Source organism: Xenopus tropicalis, chromosome 5 (assembly GCF_000004195.4).
Source record: "Xenopus tropicalis strain Nigerian chromosome 5, UCB_Xtro_10.0, whole genome shotgun sequence".
Classification (NCBI taxonomy): Eukaryota; Metazoa; Chordata; class Amphibia; order Anura; family Pipidae; genus Xenopus; species Xenopus tropicalis.
The window spans coordinates 82,392,849-82,414,587 of NC_030681.2; the positions used below are offsets into that span (position 1 = coordinate 82,392,849).

At 39.7% G+C, this 21,739-nt stretch overlaps 1 protein-coding gene across 1 annotated transcript; it reads left to right on the plus strand.

Moving 5' to 3' along the window:
- Positions 1 to 3,384: 3,384 nt before the first annotated feature.
- On the plus strand, positions 3,385 to 19,860 carry pnisr (PNN-interacting serine/arginine-rich protein). The gene is made up of 12 exons (XM_012963539.2): positions 3,385 to 3,569; positions 8,541 to 8,656; positions 9,225 to 9,407; positions 9,513 to 9,748; positions 9,959 to 10,136; positions 13,073 to 13,260; positions 13,420 to 13,554; positions 14,416 to 14,515; positions 15,119 to 15,172; positions 16,597 to 16,764; positions 18,328 to 19,366; positions 19,521 to 19,860. The coding sequence occupies exons 2-12, from the start codon at positions 8,569 to 8,571 to the stop codon at positions 19,549 to 19,551; spliced, it is 2,400 nt and encodes a 799-aa protein (XP_012818993.2). The 5' UTR covers positions 3,385 to 3,569; positions 8,541 to 8,568; the 3' UTR covers positions 19,552 to 19,860.
- The last annotated feature ends 1,879 nt before the right edge of the window (positions 19,861 to 21,739 follow it).

Genomic DNA, 21,739 nt, shown 5'->3' on the forward strand with positions numbered 1-21,739 from the left:
AATTCATAATTTGCATTCACAATTGCAAGCAATACAATACTAAAAAAGCCTTTGTAATTGAAAAAATATGAACTTTGGTGGTGGGTTTATACGGATGTGCTTCCCATCTATTGCACACCACTGTTTGGGAAATTCCAATAATCATTAAACTGTTGCGCAATTGTTTGCCACTCTTCAAAAGTCTCAGGAAACTGTAAAAAAACTTTAAAAAAAGTGTCTATATGTTAATATATCAACACATATATATATCATCAACTTCCAAATATGCATCAACTTCCAAATATATTGTGGTATATTAAAAAAGCAAGTATATTAAGGGTAAAACCAAAAGTGCATGCAGATAATATAAACTGTTAAAAAGGCACTCCTTGCAATGGCAATTACATACCACTAGCTTTAAAAACACTGCATGTAAGGTATGGTTGCATTCACTGTGTAGATAGATAGATAGATAGATAGATAGATAGATAGATAGATATACAGTATAGGTATGCACTGTGTATTACAATGTCTTAGTTTCTACGTATATGTTCACTTTAATAGATACGTAGTGCTTAATCAAAATCTTCAAATGACCTCCCAGTTGCCAGAAACCTCAAAGTTGCAATTAGCCTTTGTTCTGCTGAGATAGATTTTCTCATTACCGTATCTTGTTTTTGAATAAGTGGACCCACCATCTGGAGTAGGGATCTGAAGCATGATTCAGGTTATGAGCTTTCAACTTTTGTAGAAGTGCTATATGAGACAAAGTTTCACGCTTTAAAACCCATTGCTTACTCCAACATGCACGCTTTCTCTTCTTCTTCTTTTTCTTCTCCTGATGTGCTGATTCCAATACTATTGCAAGTGCTGCTCTGTATTTTGCATTCATATATATATTCATATACTGGCCTCATGGTCAGCAAACCAAAAAAAAAAAAGCAAACCACGATACCTTGTGCACATACAGTGGATCGTTCGTATAGTGTATTATGAAGAAGTGTACACACTTCCATATAGCACCGTACTATATGCATGTCAGTTCTGGGGTCAATGGTTACCTACATCACTACTGTTTCCGGGGCATAAAGTTGGTACGACTATTGTCTGTGAGTTTGTGATGAGAAAATTGTTTGATTTGCGTTTGTTCCAACTTTAATCCTGCTGTTTAGATCTGATTGTTTATGTGAGATTGTTGCATTTTAACGTACGATCGAAATCCGGTTGTTCGTTGGAGCAAGACTAAAATCTGCCCGTGTATGGCCACCTTAAGGCTGATGATGTCCCATAGGGAATTAAATCTCTGCTACGGCAGGTGACTAATCTCCCCGAATGTAAATTGCTGGTCCACGTGAAGAAATCTTTGGACAAATTAGCGATGTGTATGCCTTTCCTCCTCCTTCACGGGGAAACTTCGGGACAACTAAGCATATGCCTTCCCACCGGCAATGTAAATCGCTGGTGGGAAGACATGTGCATTGCTAAGTCGCCCGAAGTTTCTGTGTGTGTGAGAAAAAAAGATGGTGAACCAATGGATATCCAAGTTAGCCCTTAAGAAGGATATTATTAAGCTGAAAAGAGTGCAGAGACGTTCAACTAAATCAATTGAAGGGATGGTGGATTTTAACTATGAGGGCAGTGTCGGACTGGCCCACCAGGATACCAGGAAATCTCCCGGTGGGTCCAGGTGTCAGTGGGCCCTTTTAATTCTATTTATTTAGCCTGTTTCATGGTCATTCCCTATTTCTGTATGGGAACAAGGAAGAGTGGGCCCATTGTCCAGGGTTTTCTGGTGGGCCCCTGCAGTCTTAGTCCAACATTGTATGAGGGTAGAGGTGATTGTAGATAGCCATTTTTCCAATAGAAATGAGAAATGCACCAGAAGCCACCAGAAGCCACCCCTTTAGAATAGAAAAACACAACTTTCATTGAAGCAGTGACACAATACCAGCATTGCTCCTACAGTCTGAGGTGTGAATGATGTGGGAGCCTACAGTCTGAGCTCTTACAGGTATAAACAATACAGGTAATTACAGCCTGAATCTGAGGTGTGAACAATGCAGTGGGGGCAGTTAATTTCAGTATTGATACCATTTAAAACTTAAGGCCCCCATACATGGGCCGATAGAAGCTTGGACCGATTCGGCAGCTAATCGGCCTGTGTATGGGAAGAAACGAGCGGCCTGGCCAACCGATATCTGGCCTGAAATTGCCCAGATATCGATCGGCCAGGTTAGAAAATCCAGTCGGATCGGGGACCGCATCGGCTCGTTGATCCGGTCCCTGAACCGACTGCCCATGGCCGCAAATGTAATCCCCAGGGCCAAACGATCGGATTATTTTTTTTTAAAGCAAGTTGCTACCCGATATCGCCCACCCGTAGGTGGGGATATCGGGTAAAGATCCGCTCACTTGGCGACATCGCCAAGCGAGCGGATCTTATAGTGTATGGGGACCTTTACACAGAGGTAAACTGTCACAGCAGACAGGTGGGGGGGGGGGGGGCGCTGCTGGCCACCAGTTGGATAGTGACCTATGGCACATTACAGCAGCTCCCAAACGGAGCAATGGGGACCTCGCCCCACTGCTCAGTATGGGAGTTTGAAAGTTTGCACATGTGCACTGGTGGGGGTGTGGGTACAGAATGGGGGCGCCCGAAGCTGAAAAACCAGCACTGCCCTGCTGAATTCGAATCCTAATTTATACATGCAAATTAGGATAAGGAAGGGTTGAAGAGAACTGTTGGCAAGGCATGTTGTGAAAATTTTTGTTAATGTGACAAGTCACATGATTTTAAGGGCTCTGGCACACGGGGAGATTAGTCGCCCGCGACAAATCTCCCTGTTCGCGGGCGACTAATCTCCCTGAGTTGCCATCCCACCGGCGAACATGTAAGTCGCCGGTGGGATGGCACACGTGGCGGCGCGATTTCAGCAAATCGCCGAAAATGCCTCGCGAGGAAACTTCGGCGATTTGCAGAAATTGCCTGCGCAGCGTGTACCATCCCACCGGCGACTTACATGTTCGCCGGCGGGATGGTAGTTCGGGGAGATTAGTCGCCCGTGACAAGGGGCGGGCGACTAATCTCCCCATGTGCCAGAGCCCTAAGGATTCGGATTCCTGCCTCAAAAGACAGAAACCCTAAGGAAATCCTGGCTTCGGTGTATCCCTTAATGCAATACATTTTTGCAAAAAAAAAAAAATTACAGCAAAATGTAAAAGTTTTAACCTATAGGAGAAAGCAGCTTTAAGTTGTTTTTATACATAAATAGACATGCTCTTTAATACTGACTTCACAAGTCCTAATCAATAAGGTCAATTCAAGCGCACTCACTCCTCCCGATGGCAGAGGCGCCACCTCAGTACTACTTTTTTTTTTTTTTTTTTTTGACGACACAGTGAGAGGGGGCGGGGGCTTCCTCTCGGGCCCGGCTAGTCTCTGTGGTGGTGAGTTCCGCTGCTGAGCGCACAAGCGCCATATTGTTTGGAAGGGAGAGGAAAGATTCGGTGGGATCGCTATAATATCTCCGGAGCTGATAGAGCAGAGGGCGGACCCTACGTTTGTGCTCGGCCCGTTGATAGCGATATATGTAAGTTTCGGTGTGTAAGCGAGATGAGAAGGCTGCGAAGAATAGGGCCGCTCCTTGAGGGAAATTGATTTAGGCCACAAGCCTTAGACTAGGGGCGGGCTACACGGCGCATTTTCGCTCATGCACCGGGGTTTTGTGGTGCATTATTTGCCACAGAGTTTTAGCCAGTGCCCGAGTATTTAGTTACGGACAGAAGTATGAGGCCGAGGTGGCGGGACGGAGAGCTGCTTCACATGCTTATTCTGTGGGAGCTTACCGTTATTACTTGTGGCTTTTTATTGCGTGCTAATTCCGCGGTCGTTGGAGTGCACATGACTGCAGAGCATCATCATGGGGTAGAATGTAGTCTTTGAGAATGGAAGTGGCGGGCTTACTGTTATTTTAGCCTCCTCTTAAAATGCACTTTTGCCTTTTTGTTCCAGTGCGTACCTGAATGGAAACCTGATTCATTCATAGTATTTCTGCAGCGGAACAGAGGCAGGTCCATAGAGCTGCCCCGTTGTAGCTTTCCAGACAAGACTACACTTTTTACTGTATCTGAACAGAAGATCTTTTCATTCAGTTGACTGTCGAACTGCAGGCCTGTCTGTACTAGCCTGAATGTTTAGCAAAATCCTCTTGAAATGCTCTCAAATACCTAAGGTTGAAGAGACACAGAGCTACTACTAACAGCTTCTTGTCGCAGCTACAGGAATAGACTATGCTGATCATTTACTGATAATCGTCTTTACATGTGTTTTAGCAGAGGTGATTGTTAGTATTGTCTATAGTATGGTATTTTCTGGCGTTTAGTGACAAGAAGCTGCTACTAAGTAGCTCCCTGTGTCTTCACCCTAAAGGATTTTCACCCGATATCCCCACCTACAGGTGGGTGATATTGGGTAGCAAGGGACTTTAAAAAAAAATAATCCGATCGTTTGGCCCATTTGAGCTTATGGGGCAGTTGGTTCGTTGATTCGGTCCCCGATCCGACCAGATTTTCTAACCTGGCCGATCGAGATCTGGCCAATTTCAGGCCAGATATCGGTCGGCCAGGCAGCTCTGTTCTGCCCGTACACGGGCAGATAAGCTGCCGAATCGGTCCAAGGGGCCGATATCGGCAGCTATAGTCGGCCCGTGTATGGGCACCTTAAGGGTGAAGACACACAGCTACTTCATCTGTCTATACATCTGAGGAGCCAGATAATGAAGGCTTCCCTTGTAATATGCCCAGTTCTAGTAATTTAGCTACTGACGCATGGGTCACTCGGGAGGAAATTCAAAAGAGACTTGAACATGTAAAGGTAAACTAAGGTCCAGGGCCGGATGGGATTCATCCCAGGGTATTAAATGAGCTGAGCGCTGTGATTGCCAAACCTCTTCACTTAATTTTTCAGGATTCATTGAGGTCTGGCATGGTGCCAAGAGACTGGCGGATTGCTAATGTGGTGCCGTTATTTAAAAAGGGATCCCGTTCTCAGCCTGAAAACTATAGGCCTGTTAGTCTGACATCAGTAGTAGGAAAACTTTTGGAAGGGGTAATAAGGGATAGGGTACTTGAATACATTGCAGTTCACAATACTATTAGTTTGTGCCAGCATGGTTTTATGCGTAACAGATCTTGCCAGACTAATTTAGTTGCCTTTTATGAGGAGGTGAGTAGGAACCTTGATGCTGGAATGGCAGTTGATGTCATCTACTTGGACTTTGCTAAAGCGTTTGATACAGTACCTCACAGAAGGTTAATGATAAAATTAAGGAATATTGGCCTAGAACATAATATTTGTAATTGGATAGAGAACTGGCTGAAGGATAGAGTACAAAGAGTGGTTGTAAATGGAACATTTTCTAATTGGACCAGTGTGGTTAGTGGAGTACCGCAGGGGTCAGTCCTTGGGCCTTTGCTGTTTAACTTGTTTATTAATGACCTGGAGGTGGGCATAGACAGTATTGTTTCTATTTTTGCTGATGACACTAAATTGTGCAAAACTATAAGTTCCATGCAGGATGCTGCCGCTTTGCAGAGCGATTTGACAAAATTAGATAACTGGGCAGCAAACTGGAAAATGAGGTTCAATGTTGATAAGTGCAAAGTTATGCACTTTGGTAGAAATAATATAAACGCAAACTATCTACTGAATGGTAGTGTGTTGGGGGTATCCTTAATGGAGAAGGATCTAGGGGTTTTTGTTGATAACAAGTTGTCTAATTCCAGGCAGTGTCATTCTGTGGCTACTAAAGCAAATAAAGTGCTGTCTTGTATAAAAAAGGGCATTGACTCAAGGGATGAGAACATAATTTTGCCCCTTTATAGGTCCCTGGTAAGGCCTCACCTTGAGTATGCAGTGCAGTTTTGGGCTCCAGTCCTTAAGAAGGATATTAATGAGCTGGAGAGAGTGCAGAGACGTGCAACTAAACTGGTTAAGGGGATGGAAGATTTAAACTATGAGGTTAGACTGTCGAGGTTGGGGTTGTTTTCTCTGGAAAAGAGGTGCTTGCGAGGGGACATGATTACTCTGTACAAGTACATTAGAGGGGATTATAGGCAGTTGGGGGATGTTCTTTTTTCCCATAAAAACAATCAACGCACCAGAGGTCACCCCTTTAGATTAGAGGAACGGAGCTTCCATTTGAAGCAGCGTAGGGGGTTTTTCACGGTGAGGGCAGTGAGGTTATGGAATGCCCTTCCTAGTGATGTGGTAATGGCAGATTCTGTTAATGCCTTTAAGAGGGGCCTGGATGAGTTCTTGATCAATCAGAATATCCAAGGCTATTGTGATACTAATATCTACAGTTAGTACTAGTGATTGTATTTATAGTTTATGTATGTGAGTGTATAGATTGGTAGGTGTGGGTTAGGTGTGCTGGGTTTACTTGGATGGGTTGAACTTGATGGACACAGGTCTTTTTTCAACCCTATGTAACTATGTAACTATGTAACTTAGCAGCTACTTGTCATGGCTACTAAATGCTAGAAAATACCCTGCCATAGACAATACTGAGAATTGCCTCCGCTAAAATGCACATAGAGAAAATTATCAATAAATGATCAGCATTGTCTATTTCTGTAGCTGCTACTAGTAGCTCTGTGTGTCTTAACTGGTTTTACAGCTATTGGATAAAGGCAAACTGGAAAAGTTTGTTGAAGGGGCTCAAAACATATTGTATATGTCCCCTAATTAATGTGAATTCTCTAAAATTGCTAGCTCTTGTCATATGTCACTTGACAAGATTTGTCCCATTTACATGAGTGTAATATCCCTTCCAGAGAAAAGGGAATTCATTTTTTAATTTTGAAATATTTGAATTAAAGGGAGTCTATGCAATAAATGTATATGTGATAAATGTAATTCTGAGCTTTCTGGATAACTAATCCTGTGCCTGTATATATAGTTGCAAACACAGTTGAGTGCTAAATTCTCATTCTAAATGATCATAGAGACACACGCAGTGCATTATTTATCCCCAAGTTCATATGTTGTACAAATCGAACACCACTATTAACCATTTGCACATGCCACAATTACTTTATTCTTTGTTCCTGTATTTTAAAGTTTTTATTCTTCAGTCCTTAAGAAATGTGACAGAGTATCTAACACTTGTCTTGTGCTTTTGCGGCCAATAAGGGCGAAGACACAAGGGGGCGATTAGTTGGTCACTTTCACCCCCATAGGTTAGCTGTGACTAATTGCGCATGATTTGCGCTGCACAGATTAGTAGTTGTGACTTTTTAAAAAAAGTTGCAGGCTACTAATCACTGGTGTCTTCACCCTCTCACTAAGCAGCTAAGTAGATGTATCATGGTGCTACAAATTCAACCCTTGCTCACAAGGCTTGCGCCAAATTATCTGGTCATTTTATCCAGTAGCCAATTTACTTTTTCTGCAAGGTTGTTTTGAAACTATCGTCTCGATAAAAAGTCAGTGTTTTTGGTTCATTATCTCGCCACAAACACCTTCAACTGCCATTTCTGCTGTTCAGTAGTGTGCATGCATAAGTATCACTATATAGATATAAATATATAAATACCTGTATAGATATGTATATTAATTATGCTGTATTAAATATTTTGCATTGTATATATGTTGTGCTGATATTTAGAGGGCACCAAATGACCTAATTATGAATTGCTTTTGCTTTAAATGCTTACAGTACTCAACACCTGGGGCTTATCCATTTAAAGTATTTTTATCATTTATTATATAGTACTGACATGTTGTGCATCTTTTTTTCCATTTTTACTCTGATTCTATTGCAGCAGCTATAACCAGAACAATGTAATCCATTATTTTGGTACTTTAGATATCCTCAGTTAAAAAAAAGATAACTTCTGTAATTATTGATCCTGTCATGTTTCTTGTAGTCTAAGGGCTCTGGTACACGGGGAGATTAGTCGCACGCGGCAAAACTCCCTGCTCGCGGGCGACTAATCTCCCCGAGTTGCCTTCCCTCTGCCATCCCACCGGCGAACATGTAAGTCGCCGGCGGGATGGCAGACGCGGCGGCGCGATTTCGCGCAAATCGCCGAAAAAGACTCGCGAGGCTTTTTCGGCGATTTCCCGAAATCGCGCCGCCGCGTCTGCCATCCCGCCGGCGACTTACATGTTCGCCGGTGGGATGGCAGAGGGAAGGCAACTCGGGGAGATTAGTCGCCCGCGAGCAGGGAGTTTTGCCGCGGGCGACTAATCTCCCCGTGTACCAGAGCCCTAATTGTGGCCATGCACTGACTGAACTTCGTTTGCAATTGGCTTGAGGGCCAAGCTGATAATGCAATTTGCTCGTTTGTAGGAATGGCCAAATAACATGGTCCTCTTCAATCTGGCCATTGGCCAAAACTAGCAGATCTAACAGGTTGTGAGGATGAACTTCTACATGTATCTGATATACTATGATATGCTTTGTAACCATAATTATACAATAAAAAGATTTGACCCTGTTCAAATTAAGATCTAAAGGAGTGTCAGAACTTACCATAAATATATTTAATTATAGGTATATCTTTTGAGAGAATCTAGCAGGGATGTGGGATCAAAGTGGACAACCATGGCAACAATGGCCGTTGAATCAGCAGCAGTGGATGGAGTCATTTCAGCATCGGCAGGATCCAAGTAAGTTGACATCAAGCATTTAGTGCATTTAATATAGTTCCTCATGTTGTGGTGACCCCCAACCATAAAATTATTCATAAGACCATTGGAAATGTGTATTTTCCGATGGTCTTAGCCGACCCCTGTGAAAGGGTCGTTCAACCCCCAAAGTGATCGCGACCCTTAGGTTGAGAACTGCTGATTTAGTGTATGCACCACCAGATGCAGACCAGTCATACTACTGCTGCATACATACTACTCTGCGTCTGCTGCGGGCACCCTATTTGTCAGTAGTCCTTTAATAATACTAATCTTTCACAATGTGCTGAGCAAGATTAAAAAAAACCCAACCTGATAAGCTGCACTTTAAGCATTAATAAACTGAAATTGCATGTTGGTTTCCGATTACTCCCCTCAGATAAAGAGTAACAGGATACTGATATAGTGACTACCACCAGAGCCACTTCTAGTTATCATAATGTGTTTCCTCCCAGGGCACTCCATAATGTCACAAATATTTTGTCATGAAAATATAATGTATTTTATGATATTTGAATGATGTCCTTATAACCTGTCTTGTGTTTTCTAGGCCAGATAGACTGGGCAGCTTTAGCACAAGCATGGATTGCTCAAAGAGAGGCAACAGGACAAGGAATAGTTGAGCAGCAAAATATAATGCCTAATGGGCAGGATCTTCCACCAATGGAGCCAGGACCTAACAATCATGGCAGTTTTCAGGGAGATCCAAATTTTAATAGAATGTGGCAGCCTGGTAAGTATTATTTACTTTTTTTTTCTGTATCATCAGTAGTTTTATGTAATTATAATGTAAAATCCTAACTATTGCATTAAATAAAGAGATATATAATCTTTTCAGAATGGGCAGGTATGCATCATCAACCACCTCCACATCACCCTCCGCCTGAACAGCCATGGATGCCTCCTGCCCCAGCTCCAATGGATGTTGTTCCTGTACCTGAGGACAGCAATAGCCAGGACAGTGGAGAGTTTACTGCTGAGAACAGACATATGTTTAACCAGAATAATCACAACTTTGGGGGGCCTCCTCCTGAAAACTTTTCAATGGGACCAGTAAATCAATATGATTATCAGGTGAAAAAAATGAGTCTTGTGTACTGTAGTGTGTATTGAGCTGCATTCAAAAATTCCCTATTCTTTTACATGTTAACACATGGGAGAGAGGTGTTTGTGAGTCAAAAACCCTCAATATACCATAATCTTACGTGTGTGAATATCTTGACTTTCAGACTTCATAAATTATATATCTACAAAAAATGCATTGAATTTCATTTTTTTCACCAGCATGGCTCAGGTTTTGGTCCTCCTCCAGGAGGATTTCACCCACCCTACTGGCAACAGGGACCACCTGGACCTCCAGGTCCCCCAGCTCCACCACCAAACCGCAGGGAAAGGTCCTCTTTTAGAGAGAGGCAACGTTCACCTGTACCTATTCCTCCTAAGCAAGAACCTTTGCAGATTGGTATGTGTAAATACATTTTTTTTACTGTTTCTCATTTGTGAATATATGAAAAATGGGATAAATGAAATTATGGTATTTGCATAATGATTGTTGTCTTTAGCCTACTTTCAAACCATTCTAATATTTTACTGCTTGTGACTTCTAGATTGACTTCTTTTTCATTGTCTCTGTCCTGTTGGATTAAATTATATAATAAAGACTGAGTTAGCCAAGTTATGGTGGAAGGGATACTGTTGAGACAGTTGAGAGGTTGGGGAAACCATATCATGGCACAACATTGTCCTCTATGGGAGGGTAGTACAAAGTCTACCACTGCCCATACCTGATAAAAATCTTACCTATGGTGTAGTTGTTTGTAATAGTATCATGCATAGTGGCTGGTATTCAGATGGGGCTGGGAAGGTTTTTAAAAACACTAGTTAGGAATAGATGATGCAAAATACTGCAAGAGAAACTTGTTTGATAAATGAATATCGAGAGAGGTCATCTTCCAGCAGGACAGTTATCCCAAACCCAAGGCCAAAGTAACTCTGAAGTGGCTCAAGCATAACAAAAGCTACAGTTTTACAATCGTCCATTGCATTCCCTTTTCTCAGTCTGATGTAGAATTTGTGGCAAAACTGAGGTACATGGCACAAGCAACATCTCCCTTGTCTCGGGCGACTAATCTCCCCGAGTTGCCATGACCCGCCATCCCACCGGCGAACATGTAAGTCGCCGGCGGGATGGCACACGCGGCGGCGCGATTTCCCGAAATCGCCGAAACAGATTTGCGCAAAATCGCGCCGCGGCGTCTGCCATCACGCCGGTGGGATGGCAGGGGAAGGCAACTCGGGGAGATTAGTCGCCTGCGAACAGAGAGTTTTGCCGCGGGCGACTAATCTCCCCATGTGCCAGAGCCCTTAATGGGAACAGTACAGTTACAGTTTAGCAGGCAGAGATGGTGTGTTTTAGAGCAACTGGGTCTATAAGGCAGCGCCAGACTTAGATCCATCAGAGAGGGCTTTTGCCAGTGTTGAACTATATGTATTTGTACTGTATTTTTGGTCAATGGAAAGATGTGAACTTTCCAATATTTTGCTTAATGAAAGAAATAACAATATTAAGCAATTAGCCAGTACTTTAATTACAAATACAAACTTTTCTGTCCTTTACTACAATGTTCCCTCAAATTCTCTCTATGTGTGCAAACATTTTTATTTTGTGCGCATATTTTAAACTTGCTTGCATAGATAACTTTTCTCTGGTCATGATGCAAAAATAAGCATTTCCAAAAAAAATTCTGTGTGTACCATAATTTGTTGCGTGAGCTGGCCTTAAAATTTGTGTGCATGAGTGCACAGCTTAGAGGGAACATTGCTTTGCTAGCTAAAAAGCTAGCTAATTATTACACTTATAAAAATGCATGCAAGGCTGACTTTTGCTACATTGTGTCAGAAAACAGCAGTGCAGGAATGGATAGAAAAATACTGCTCTCTGTTGCTGTTACCTTGCAAATACGTTTTGAAATAATTACAAATATTTAATGAATGCATATTAGAAAGCTTCTTAGAATTGCTTTTTTTCCTTTTTGGAAAAATTGTATTTTTCGATTTACATCCCTTTTAACTATATTACCTGGGTCAGTTTTAGCATTCGGCAACATAGTACTTTTGCATAAATGTATTCCCAATAGTTTTAAATAAAACATTCTCTGTTGCTCTTACCCCTACCAAGCCCTAGTATTGAAGTATTACAGTACTTGTTATCCATAATTTCCTAGGAAATGTGATGTTAAATCTTTAAAATAGTGGAATATGTTTTCTTAGTTACAAAGTTTTTCAGTACTATGGATTGTGGCACGGTCTGAATAGTGGGTAGGCAATTTTGGGGTTTATCAATTTTGGATGTATTAAAAAATGGAGGCATTGTATGTGGGGGAACAATATTTTGAATATATTAACAGATGATGTAACAGTCTCTAAAAAGTCTTGTTGAAGTTCATGTCCATATAAACATGTATGTTTGAAAAAAGACTGTAGACAAGGGCTTGAGATGCATTGGGCCATAATAAATAAAATGCCCAAAATCAAGAAACCTGTTTCTGTAACTCATCAAGCCATCACTCAGTGACTGACCTGTGTTCAACATGGCCTAAATTAATTGATTATTTAGTGATCTGCAGTTTACCTTAAGTTTTCAGATTCCTTGGTTATTCAGAGCAATTGTGGGTGGAGGTGAAGGCAGAAAATGTTAAACCACCATAGTTAACCACCTTTTCTGCAATGACAGTGGTAGTGAGAAGCGTGGGGGAAATTTGTTTATAAAGAGCTCATTATTTCAGAAGACACATTAAAGACTCTTTGGTATATGACGCAAGTAAAGTGAAATACAACCTGCATTGCAGAATAGTAGTTTGTGTATTTGCAAAACAACATAGAAAATGTATAATTCATACAACTAGCTGGCTGGTTTCATAATTTAAACTAGAAGTAGAAACTGTACAAAATAAAAATAAAGTCTAAATGTGTAGTCATCTATAGCAAGCCAATCAAGTAGCATGTACTGTTTATCTAATTAAAAGCAACGTCATTTGCTGTAGTTAATGTACATGGACAAACTTTGTCCTTTTTATTACATATAGGGTATGAGTTTTAAATTAATGTATCTAAATGCACTCATGTAAAAAATACCAAATGATGGACTGTTTGAAGCAGATATGAACTGTGTATTTGAAGAAATTGCTGTTCAGACCAGCAGCACTGATCACTTTTAAATAGACGGCAAAATCACGGAACTGCACGTAGAGGTTTCTTGTGTATGATCACTGATGGCGTTTAGTTTAAAGGTGTAACCGCTAACTTTCCGAAGGCTAATTTAAAGTCTGACCATATTTTGAAACTGGCTTTAAGTATGCTTTATACTGTGTTGTTGATTTATTTTTGGCTGGATATAAGATGCGGTTAAGCGAAGAACGCTGCCAGCATGGATTCGTGAGGGACTTGAAAAGATGGAAAGGGAAAAGCAGAAGAAGTTGGAACGTGAAAGAATGGAACAGCAACGCTCACAGATGAAAAAAGAGAGAAATAACCATGATTACACTGAAGAGGAAGATGGCCCTCATTTGCCCCAAAAAAGCAAGTTTGTAAGTGTACAACCAAAATGATATAATTTTATAGATGAGCTTAGTTATATGATCTAAAATGTTAGATGAGCTTAGTTTTAGCTACATATAAATTTAAACATTTAAATATAGATAAAACTGTCAGCTGCAGATTGTGCTATATTTTTATATCTTTTGCAGGACAGTGATGAAGAAGAGGATGATGATGAAAATGCAGAGGACCCAGTAAGTGCTAAAGGCAGTCGTAGCCCTTCACCAGCTCCAGAGGAGAATAATGAGTTAGAAATCACAGAAGAAGAACGGGCATTTCAAATGGTATTAATTATTGGTGGTTATTGCTTTAATTTCACACGTTATTTTGTGAATACAGTTATAGGGCAAGTTTTCAGTCAGTGTGCCAAAAACCTGAATACTAAATAAAATACTTTGTGAGACATATAGCATAAATTAAAATTCCCCTTGTAGGCAGTTATGAATAATAATTTTTCAGCATTCGCTCTAAGCTAAAAATTATCCCATTTATTGGAGCTCCCTATAGATTTGCTATGGTCCCTGTTCAATTTTTAAATAAGGAATGGGTTTATCCTATCCTGCCAGAAACACTGTAGGAGGGAAATAACCATTTCCAGCCATGCAGACACATAAGCAAACAGTCTTCAGTTCCCTATCAGGTCCACTTGCTGATTGGTTCATATCATCGGGTATATTTATCATGCTGTGTAAAAATTGTAGTAAAGCATTACTGGTGATGTTGCCCAGGGCAACCTATCAGCAACTAGATATCAACATTTAGAAAACCAAAGCATCTGATTGGCTGCTAGAGCAACATCACCGGTGATGTTCTACTCCAATTTTTACATACATGATAAATATACCCCTAACTGCTGAGTGCTGCCGGCTCTCCTGTACAGTTCACAGCTGGAACCACTTGAGATTAGCGGGGTCTTTGGAGAAGGTTTTAATTAATCAGCCCAAATCAAAACTTTTTTTTAGCACATTCCATTTGTATTTAGAGTATAATGTACTGGGCCTTTCTAGGTTTTTATATTTTGTTCGGTTTTTATATTATGTCCCCTTTAACTATCTTTACCATGGTTATTTGATTTTATTCAAATACTAATTCATTTGTGACTGTTCTAAACTTTTTTTTTTAATATATCTTTTACTTGTTCCTAGATGGTTCTGACAAAGATGTTGCTAACAGAAATTCTTTTGGATGTTACAAATGAAGAAATTTATAATGTTGCTAAAGAGACTCATCGCAAAGCAACAAAAGGTAATCTATCACTTTTACTTTTATGCATGGCTTTGATATATTTAACCCCTTATTGGCTCTATAAATATACTCCCAGAAACGCCATTCATTTTGTATGCACACAGTGGGACAAGGGGGTCACGCAAAGGGTTATTTTTATGTCGATGTAAAGACTTTAATAGTGTTCTTAATTTAAAGTTTGACGTGCTTTATTTTATTGTGCCACCTAGCTGTAGCACCCAGAATGAGCCCACCAAAATAGCAGCTTATGTGGAAAATATGCTGTATAGTAGTGTAATTGCAAGATTAGCCTACCTAATAATTGAAAGCATGATGAATGCTGTATTAAACAGCCAATTTCTGCTATTCTTTAAAAATAAAAACCTTTATTATATAGCAGCCTGAAACCGTTTTTCTAGTGGCTGAAATAGTATTTATTTTCAATATATGTTACCAGAATTGGGGTAATGCAGATCTGATTTTTTCCATTGGATGCTGTATTTTAACCTTTCTTCTCTCCCCCAAATAGCAGCACTAGTAATAAATTTTACATAGAAGCTCATGACTTTGAGGTCGTGGCTATGTGTGTTAACATGTTGTTCCTGTTGTTGATGTGATACAAAGCTCCTGCAAGGCAGCTGGCACAGTCCAGTGCACTGGCTTCCCTAACTGGACTCGGTAAGTATGGGCCATGATTTTTGGTTGGGAGGGGGTGGGTTGGCTGTAACTTTTGTTAATTGTCTGCATGGATTAAAGCAGCATGTACAATGTCTTTCCAATTTACCCATTAAAATGAATGTGTACAGTCTTTCCTGGATATGTGAACTTAAAAATGTAAATGTTCAGCACTTACTGCCAGGCCTACAGGAAGCTGCATGGAATTGAATGGACTGGGTTGTAGGATTCCATCTGTGTTCTGAACAAAGGAATGCTAGTCTTTTGAGCAGGAAATAAAATTGAACTTAAATGCACACAACATTGTTTAAAAATAGAAAAACATTGATTAAAGAAAACCTTGATAAAACATTTCTGCTGCACTACTTAATATGTACTCAGATGGAATTATTTTGTTTTTTGTAGTGCTAAATTCCAAATGCACTGTTAATCTTATACTACAAAAATATGACTCTTATAGTACAAAAACAACTCTTTGGCTGTCCTGATATGATCAAAATCTTATTTATCCATCAAAAGTTCTGGCTTGTTTGCTCTAACAAGATAAAAGTGCATTCTAAATGTGCTTCTTCATTTCCTGGCAGAAAACCTCACATACTAGGTGGTTGTACTACAGTTTAATATTTTGTAGTTTCAAATTATGGTGATCTTTTTTTTTTATAGATGTATTTATTTGAAAATTACTGTATCAAGCCTTTGTGAAGCCAGTATTTAATGCTAAAATGAGTAGTGAAACAGCAGCATTTTGTCCAGTTTGTAATTTCAAGCGTGCCTTAACTTTTGATAAGGCTAGCTGAAAATAAAGCATGACATTGGTATAAAACACACTTCTTGCATATGTTCCAGAGAATTACACTTGCTAATTCTAAATATCGCCTTGTTGCTTTTCTAGGGGTTATGGCACAAATGGCAGTTTTCCCTTAGGATTTTAGCTTAAAGTTAAAAAATACCAACACCACCGTGTGCCATGTTTGATTACATTTTATGGAAACTTTCTGACACTGCTATTACAGGCATTCTGAAAAAAGTAGAACCATGTTTACCAGTGGGTGTACCAGGTGTTTTCCATTAACAGTAATAGAATATGGCATAGACGCTTTAGGTGTTTGAAAAACACCAGCCCTGAAACTGCCATCTGTGCCATTGTTTAATACTTGTAGGTAAAAACCTAGATGAAAAAACCCCAACTAGCCCTGAATTGTACTATCAGTAATCTGCATTAAATAGTTTGAGTTTGGTTTGGTTAGCAAGATAAACCCTAAACAAGTGGGGTTTGTGTCATGGTCTGCCTATTTAAGGTTTGTGCACAGTTAGTAGAAAACAAAGTTGTGTCAACTTACTTTACCCTGGAAGCTTTTCCTTGATTATTTTCACTTTTGTGAAAAGTATTCTTTAGCGGTGTTATGGACTAGGCTTTATGCATACAGGTGGACTGGGTGGTTATGGATCAGAAGAAAGTGAAGATGATAGGAGTGACAGAGGCTCAGAATCATCTGATACTGATGAAGAAGAGCTACAACACAGAATACGTCAAAAGCAGGAAGCCTTTCGGAGAAAAGAAAGAGAGCAGCAGATACTTGAAAGGCAGTTGGAAGGTAATACTAATAGATTTTTTCATACCATGTTTTTTCACCTTTTTATTCATAAGGGTCATCTAGTAGTTTAATTCTAAGGATCTTTTATATTTGTGATCTGGCAGCACTGCATTAGATAATAAAGTAAATTGAACCGTGTCTACATTTTAGGATTTTTTTTCTTTCTTCAAAATGTAATATCTTTAAAATAATATTAAGTATAATTTAACCATTGTCACTAGGGGTTTGTGAGCAAATAATTGCTGCACTGCAGTATCTATATTTAGCTGTTTTAGGTTAGAGAAATACTGTCATGGGAAAACAGGTTTTTTTTCAAAAGACATCAATCAGTAGAGCTTCTTCAGCAGAATCCTGCATTATAATCCATTTTACAGGAAACCCAAACAGATTTTTGGAAGTTAGAGTGATATCACCCCCCTCCCTTTTACCCCCAGCAGCTGATCAGCAGAACAGTGGGAGGTTAGCAAGATAGCAGCTCCCATTAGCTAGGGACTTCAGTTACTTCAGAAAAATAAGAGGTTACCTGAAAGCAGTTCTAATGTGCAGCACTGGCTCCTGCAAGCTCAGACTCAGGCACAATGCACTACACACCAATATTACAGCTAAAAAAAATACATTTGATTCAAGAATATAATTCTAAATGGTAGAGCGACTTTGCTATGTAAACAGTGTAATTTAGAAATAAAAAGTACACCATAAAAATCATGATGGAAATGTCATGGGTGTTGGGGAAAACCAATTTAACCAGAATAAAGAAAAGAGTTGTAGCAAATCACTAATAATAGTAGGCTATGTAAATTGAAATAGTCTTTTGGACAGTTAACCAATGCTATCATGCCACATGATAAAGAAGTCTCGCCTCAAAACCAAGTGTATTCAACCTGCAGCTAGCTGCAGCTTGGAACTAATAACTGCAGGTTAGTGATGGTCAGTGTTTTATCAAACATTGAACACCATTTCTAAAAAGCATTATTTGTTATTCTTTCTGATAGGGCTTTTAGGGACAGTTGAATAGATCTGTATATGATACACGTGTCCTGGGGTTCATTTGGAGGAGTAAACTTGATGGTCTTTTTTTCAATTTAAATTAACAATGTATTATCTAAGGCCCCATTAATTAGTGTGAATCACATTGTAATGAGGGAAATGACTTATTTAGAATAAGGTTAATGAGCATAGTAGGGTTTAATAGCAAAAACACTGCATAAAAAACAGAAAACAAGGTTTGTACATGTTCAGATTAGAAAAAGAATTTTCATCATTTGTTTTAACGAGTTATTTAGGAAGCACTGTGAGAGATTAGGAGCAATGCAGTAGGAAGAGTTCTGTGTAATAGTACTCCAATTTTAGGGTACAGGCAATACAGTTAGATGTGAAACCATATTGATTAAAGTTAAAAGTAGTTAAACCAACATCTTATAGGATGCATTCATTGTGTAAAAACTTTCTATTTATAGGATTCAATTTACATGTTTAAAATATGTTTGGGATTAAAAGTGATTTTTGCATCAGTCATTGTATGATAAAAATTACCTTACTTATATTTGTATTATTTTTATTTAGAAGAAAAACAACAAAAGGAATCAAAAGAAAATGAACCAAGTGAGCCTGAGATAAACTCCCCTAGAGAAATTGAATTACATGAAAAGATAAAAGTTGAGCAGGATGTAGATAATGATAAGAAAAAAATTCATAGTGAAATATTGCCTCCCCCAGAAATGAAAAAAGAAATCAAAGAAAGGCCTATAATTAGGAAGTCAAGGAGCTCAAGTAGCAGTAGTAGCAGCAGTAGTAGCAGTAGAGATCGCAGCAGTAGCAGCAGCAGTAGCCCTTCTAGTTCCTATAGCTCTAGTTCCTCCAGTAGCCATAGCTCATCTCATTCCTCACCAAAGAGGAAAAAAAGACGTAGTCGATCCTTCTCACGAAAAGTGAGGAGGAGCAGAAGCAGGAGTCGTGTACGAAAGAATAGGAGGGAAAGCAAAAACAGAGAAAAGGTTAGTGAAAGAAGGAGATCAAGTAAGAATAGTGTGGAAAAGGACAAACGTAGAGAAAGAAGCCGCAGCAGAGAAAAGAGGACTAATCGTTCTAGGGAAAGGGGAATGGGTCGCAGTAGAAGTAGGGATAGACGCAGAAGTGATGACCAGCGTAGAAGCCGTAGCAGGAGCCGGCACAAGCACAAGGGGAGTAGCAGGGAGAGAGAATGGGCAAGAAGTAAAAGTATGGAGATGGACAGAAAGAAAAGGGAGCAGGAAAAGGATAGGAGAAAAGAAAAGATGAAGAGGGAGGAAAGAGGTCGTAAATATTCTGCTCTAGATGAGGATAGGGTAAGGAGTAGGAAAGAAAGTGAAAGGACATTATCACGCAGTGATTCCACGTTATCAAAGATGTCACGGCAGGATTCTAGGCAAGATGGCAAGAAAGGCTCCACCAAAGAAAGTAAGAAACGCTCTACATCTAGTGGAAGGAGCAGTTCAGAATCGCCTGTTATCTACAAGGATAAAAAGGCTAAGAAATCAAAACGCAGCAGATCACATTCTGTGGAGAAGTCGCAAAGGTCTGGTAAGAAGGCAAGCCGCAAACACAAGTCTAAGACCCGATCAAGGTAGTACACTTTTTCTATATATTGATTACTTGTCTTATGTTCTATGTTGTTGTTACTTTGTTTACCTGTTAAGCTTTCCTTTAGATTTGTTCATGTTTTAGAAATAGTAGTTTTGTCATTACTAATACTGGTCTTACATGTTTTCCTTTTACAGATCATCAACTCCTGTACGCCGCAAACGCTGATTTAATATGTCTCAGAAGGCATTATTATGTTTAAAAAAAATTCCATGAGTTTTAAGGGCTTGTCTCATTCTAGAGGCAGATAAAGGTTACGTAGGTGTGGAAATTTTTTTTTTCTCCTTCCCTTTCTCTCCTTTTTAAAAATGTACATATTTTCCCATTCTCAGCTTCTGCAAATCAAATATTAAAGCCTTTGTAATCCATAGTTTTCAAAATACTAGTAATAAGTAATTTTATTTTAGCTGTAATGTTCTTAAACTATCAATGACGTGCTGTGATGTTAATAAAGCACTGTGCTAATTTTTCTTTAAAGATTTGTGGCTGCTAATTGCAAAGGATTTGTGTTTGGCTTAGTGAAATGCAAAATTAAATGAGTGATTAGGTAGTGGAAACTTTGAGGGGTTAAGAGGTACACATGCCCAGGCCTTCAGAAAAGGGAGGGGATTACGACAGGTATGAAAACAAGGCAGGCACACTACCGGAAATCAGAGGCACCCACATATGCATTCCATGTGCACCCATATCTTCGTTATTTTGTTTATCTGCTCCCCTTGCTTATGTATATAGCCCCTATGTCTACTAAGGTGACTGAGGTACCACACCAGGCACAGTATTTGTAAACTGCAATCCACTGTTTCCAGCCAACAGGAGGCTGCTTGTTAGATGACATGCTCAGTACAGCACTGCTGCCTGAACATGGGTTCCACCAACTGTCCACAATCGTAGTAGAAATGGCATAAGAAGGCGACTTCCTCAAGGATCTCAGCTGTAACTAAAACTAAGAAACTAATCTGGGTAGGTTGTGGAGGGGAGAGAATAAGGGAATAAAGGCACAGACACTACACATGATTGGGCTACATTAAACAAGGCAGATTTACTGCAGTCAGGACAATTTATTTTTAGACTATATCCCTGCAGCCCCATGCCTAGTTTTATAAAATGCAACTTTGAGGAAAAATGAGTACCGATATCTGTAATTGCAGTACAACAGGGTGATCCTGACTTTTATGCCAAGATGCTCTTAACACATCACAACATGATCAAGTTGATCAGAGTAGCTAGGCCAGTACAGATTCATGAACCCCTACTACTAGTATTTTGAATTAACTTTATAAAATGCAACACAACAGGTTGGAAACTCCTGTGAGTCACTTATTGGTGGGAAGGAGAGGTGAAGAATTAAAACAGCCTATCTGAGGTCTGTAAAAGTACGCTAGGAAGTGACATGCTAGCTGAACTGGTTGCAGTCTGTATTGCTGATGTGGCAAGAAAGCTACGGCAAATGCTCTGCACATACACAGACTGAAGCAAAATATCAGAGAGGGACTAGAACAGTGATCCCCAACCAGTGGTTCGTGAGCAACATGTTGCTCGCCAACCCTTTGGATGTTGCTCCCAGTGGCCTCAAAGCAGGTGGTTTTTTTTTTTTAATTTCTGGTTAGGAGGCAAGCTTTAGTTACATAAAAACCCAGTGTAATTGCCAAACAGAGCCTTATGTAGGCTGTCACTCAATGTAGGTAATATCAAATAGCCAATTATAGCTCTCATTGGCACAACCAGGAACTTTTTTTCATGCTTGTGTGGCTCTCCAAAACTTTTTCCATTTGAATGTGGCTCACAAGTATAAAAGGTTGGGGATCCCTGGACTAGAGGGTGTATTTTTGAAGATAGGACACATCTCACCAGTGATGTTGCCCATAGCAACCAATAAGCAAATACAGTGAAACCTCAATTTTACATCCCCTGATTTTTTGTTTTCCTGCACTTTACACCATTGTTTTGTGGTCCCGTTACTATAATACTGTACACATAATAAACTTCCCTGAATTTATATTTTCCTGGATTTTGCACCATTTTTTTCTGGTTCCCTGAAAAACTTAAAATAGGGGTTCTACTGTAGATTTGAACGGTCACCTACAAGGTAGAAAACAAAAGCAACGATCTGACTGGATGCTGTAAGTAAAATCACTGGTAATGTTCGTGTCCAGTGTGAATGGGATAGCTTGGTTGGGCTAAAGACTTTGTAGAGAGTCATTTGGGGAAAAAGGAATTTGTAAGAGAATCTTTCTTTTATTTTTCTTACTGTGATCAGAACTTTTATAATTCACAAGTCCTTACGTTTGTGTGACAATATACTACCTTGAAAGTGCCCAGATTAATACTGTGTACAGAGTGTTTTCTTTAGGGTCAG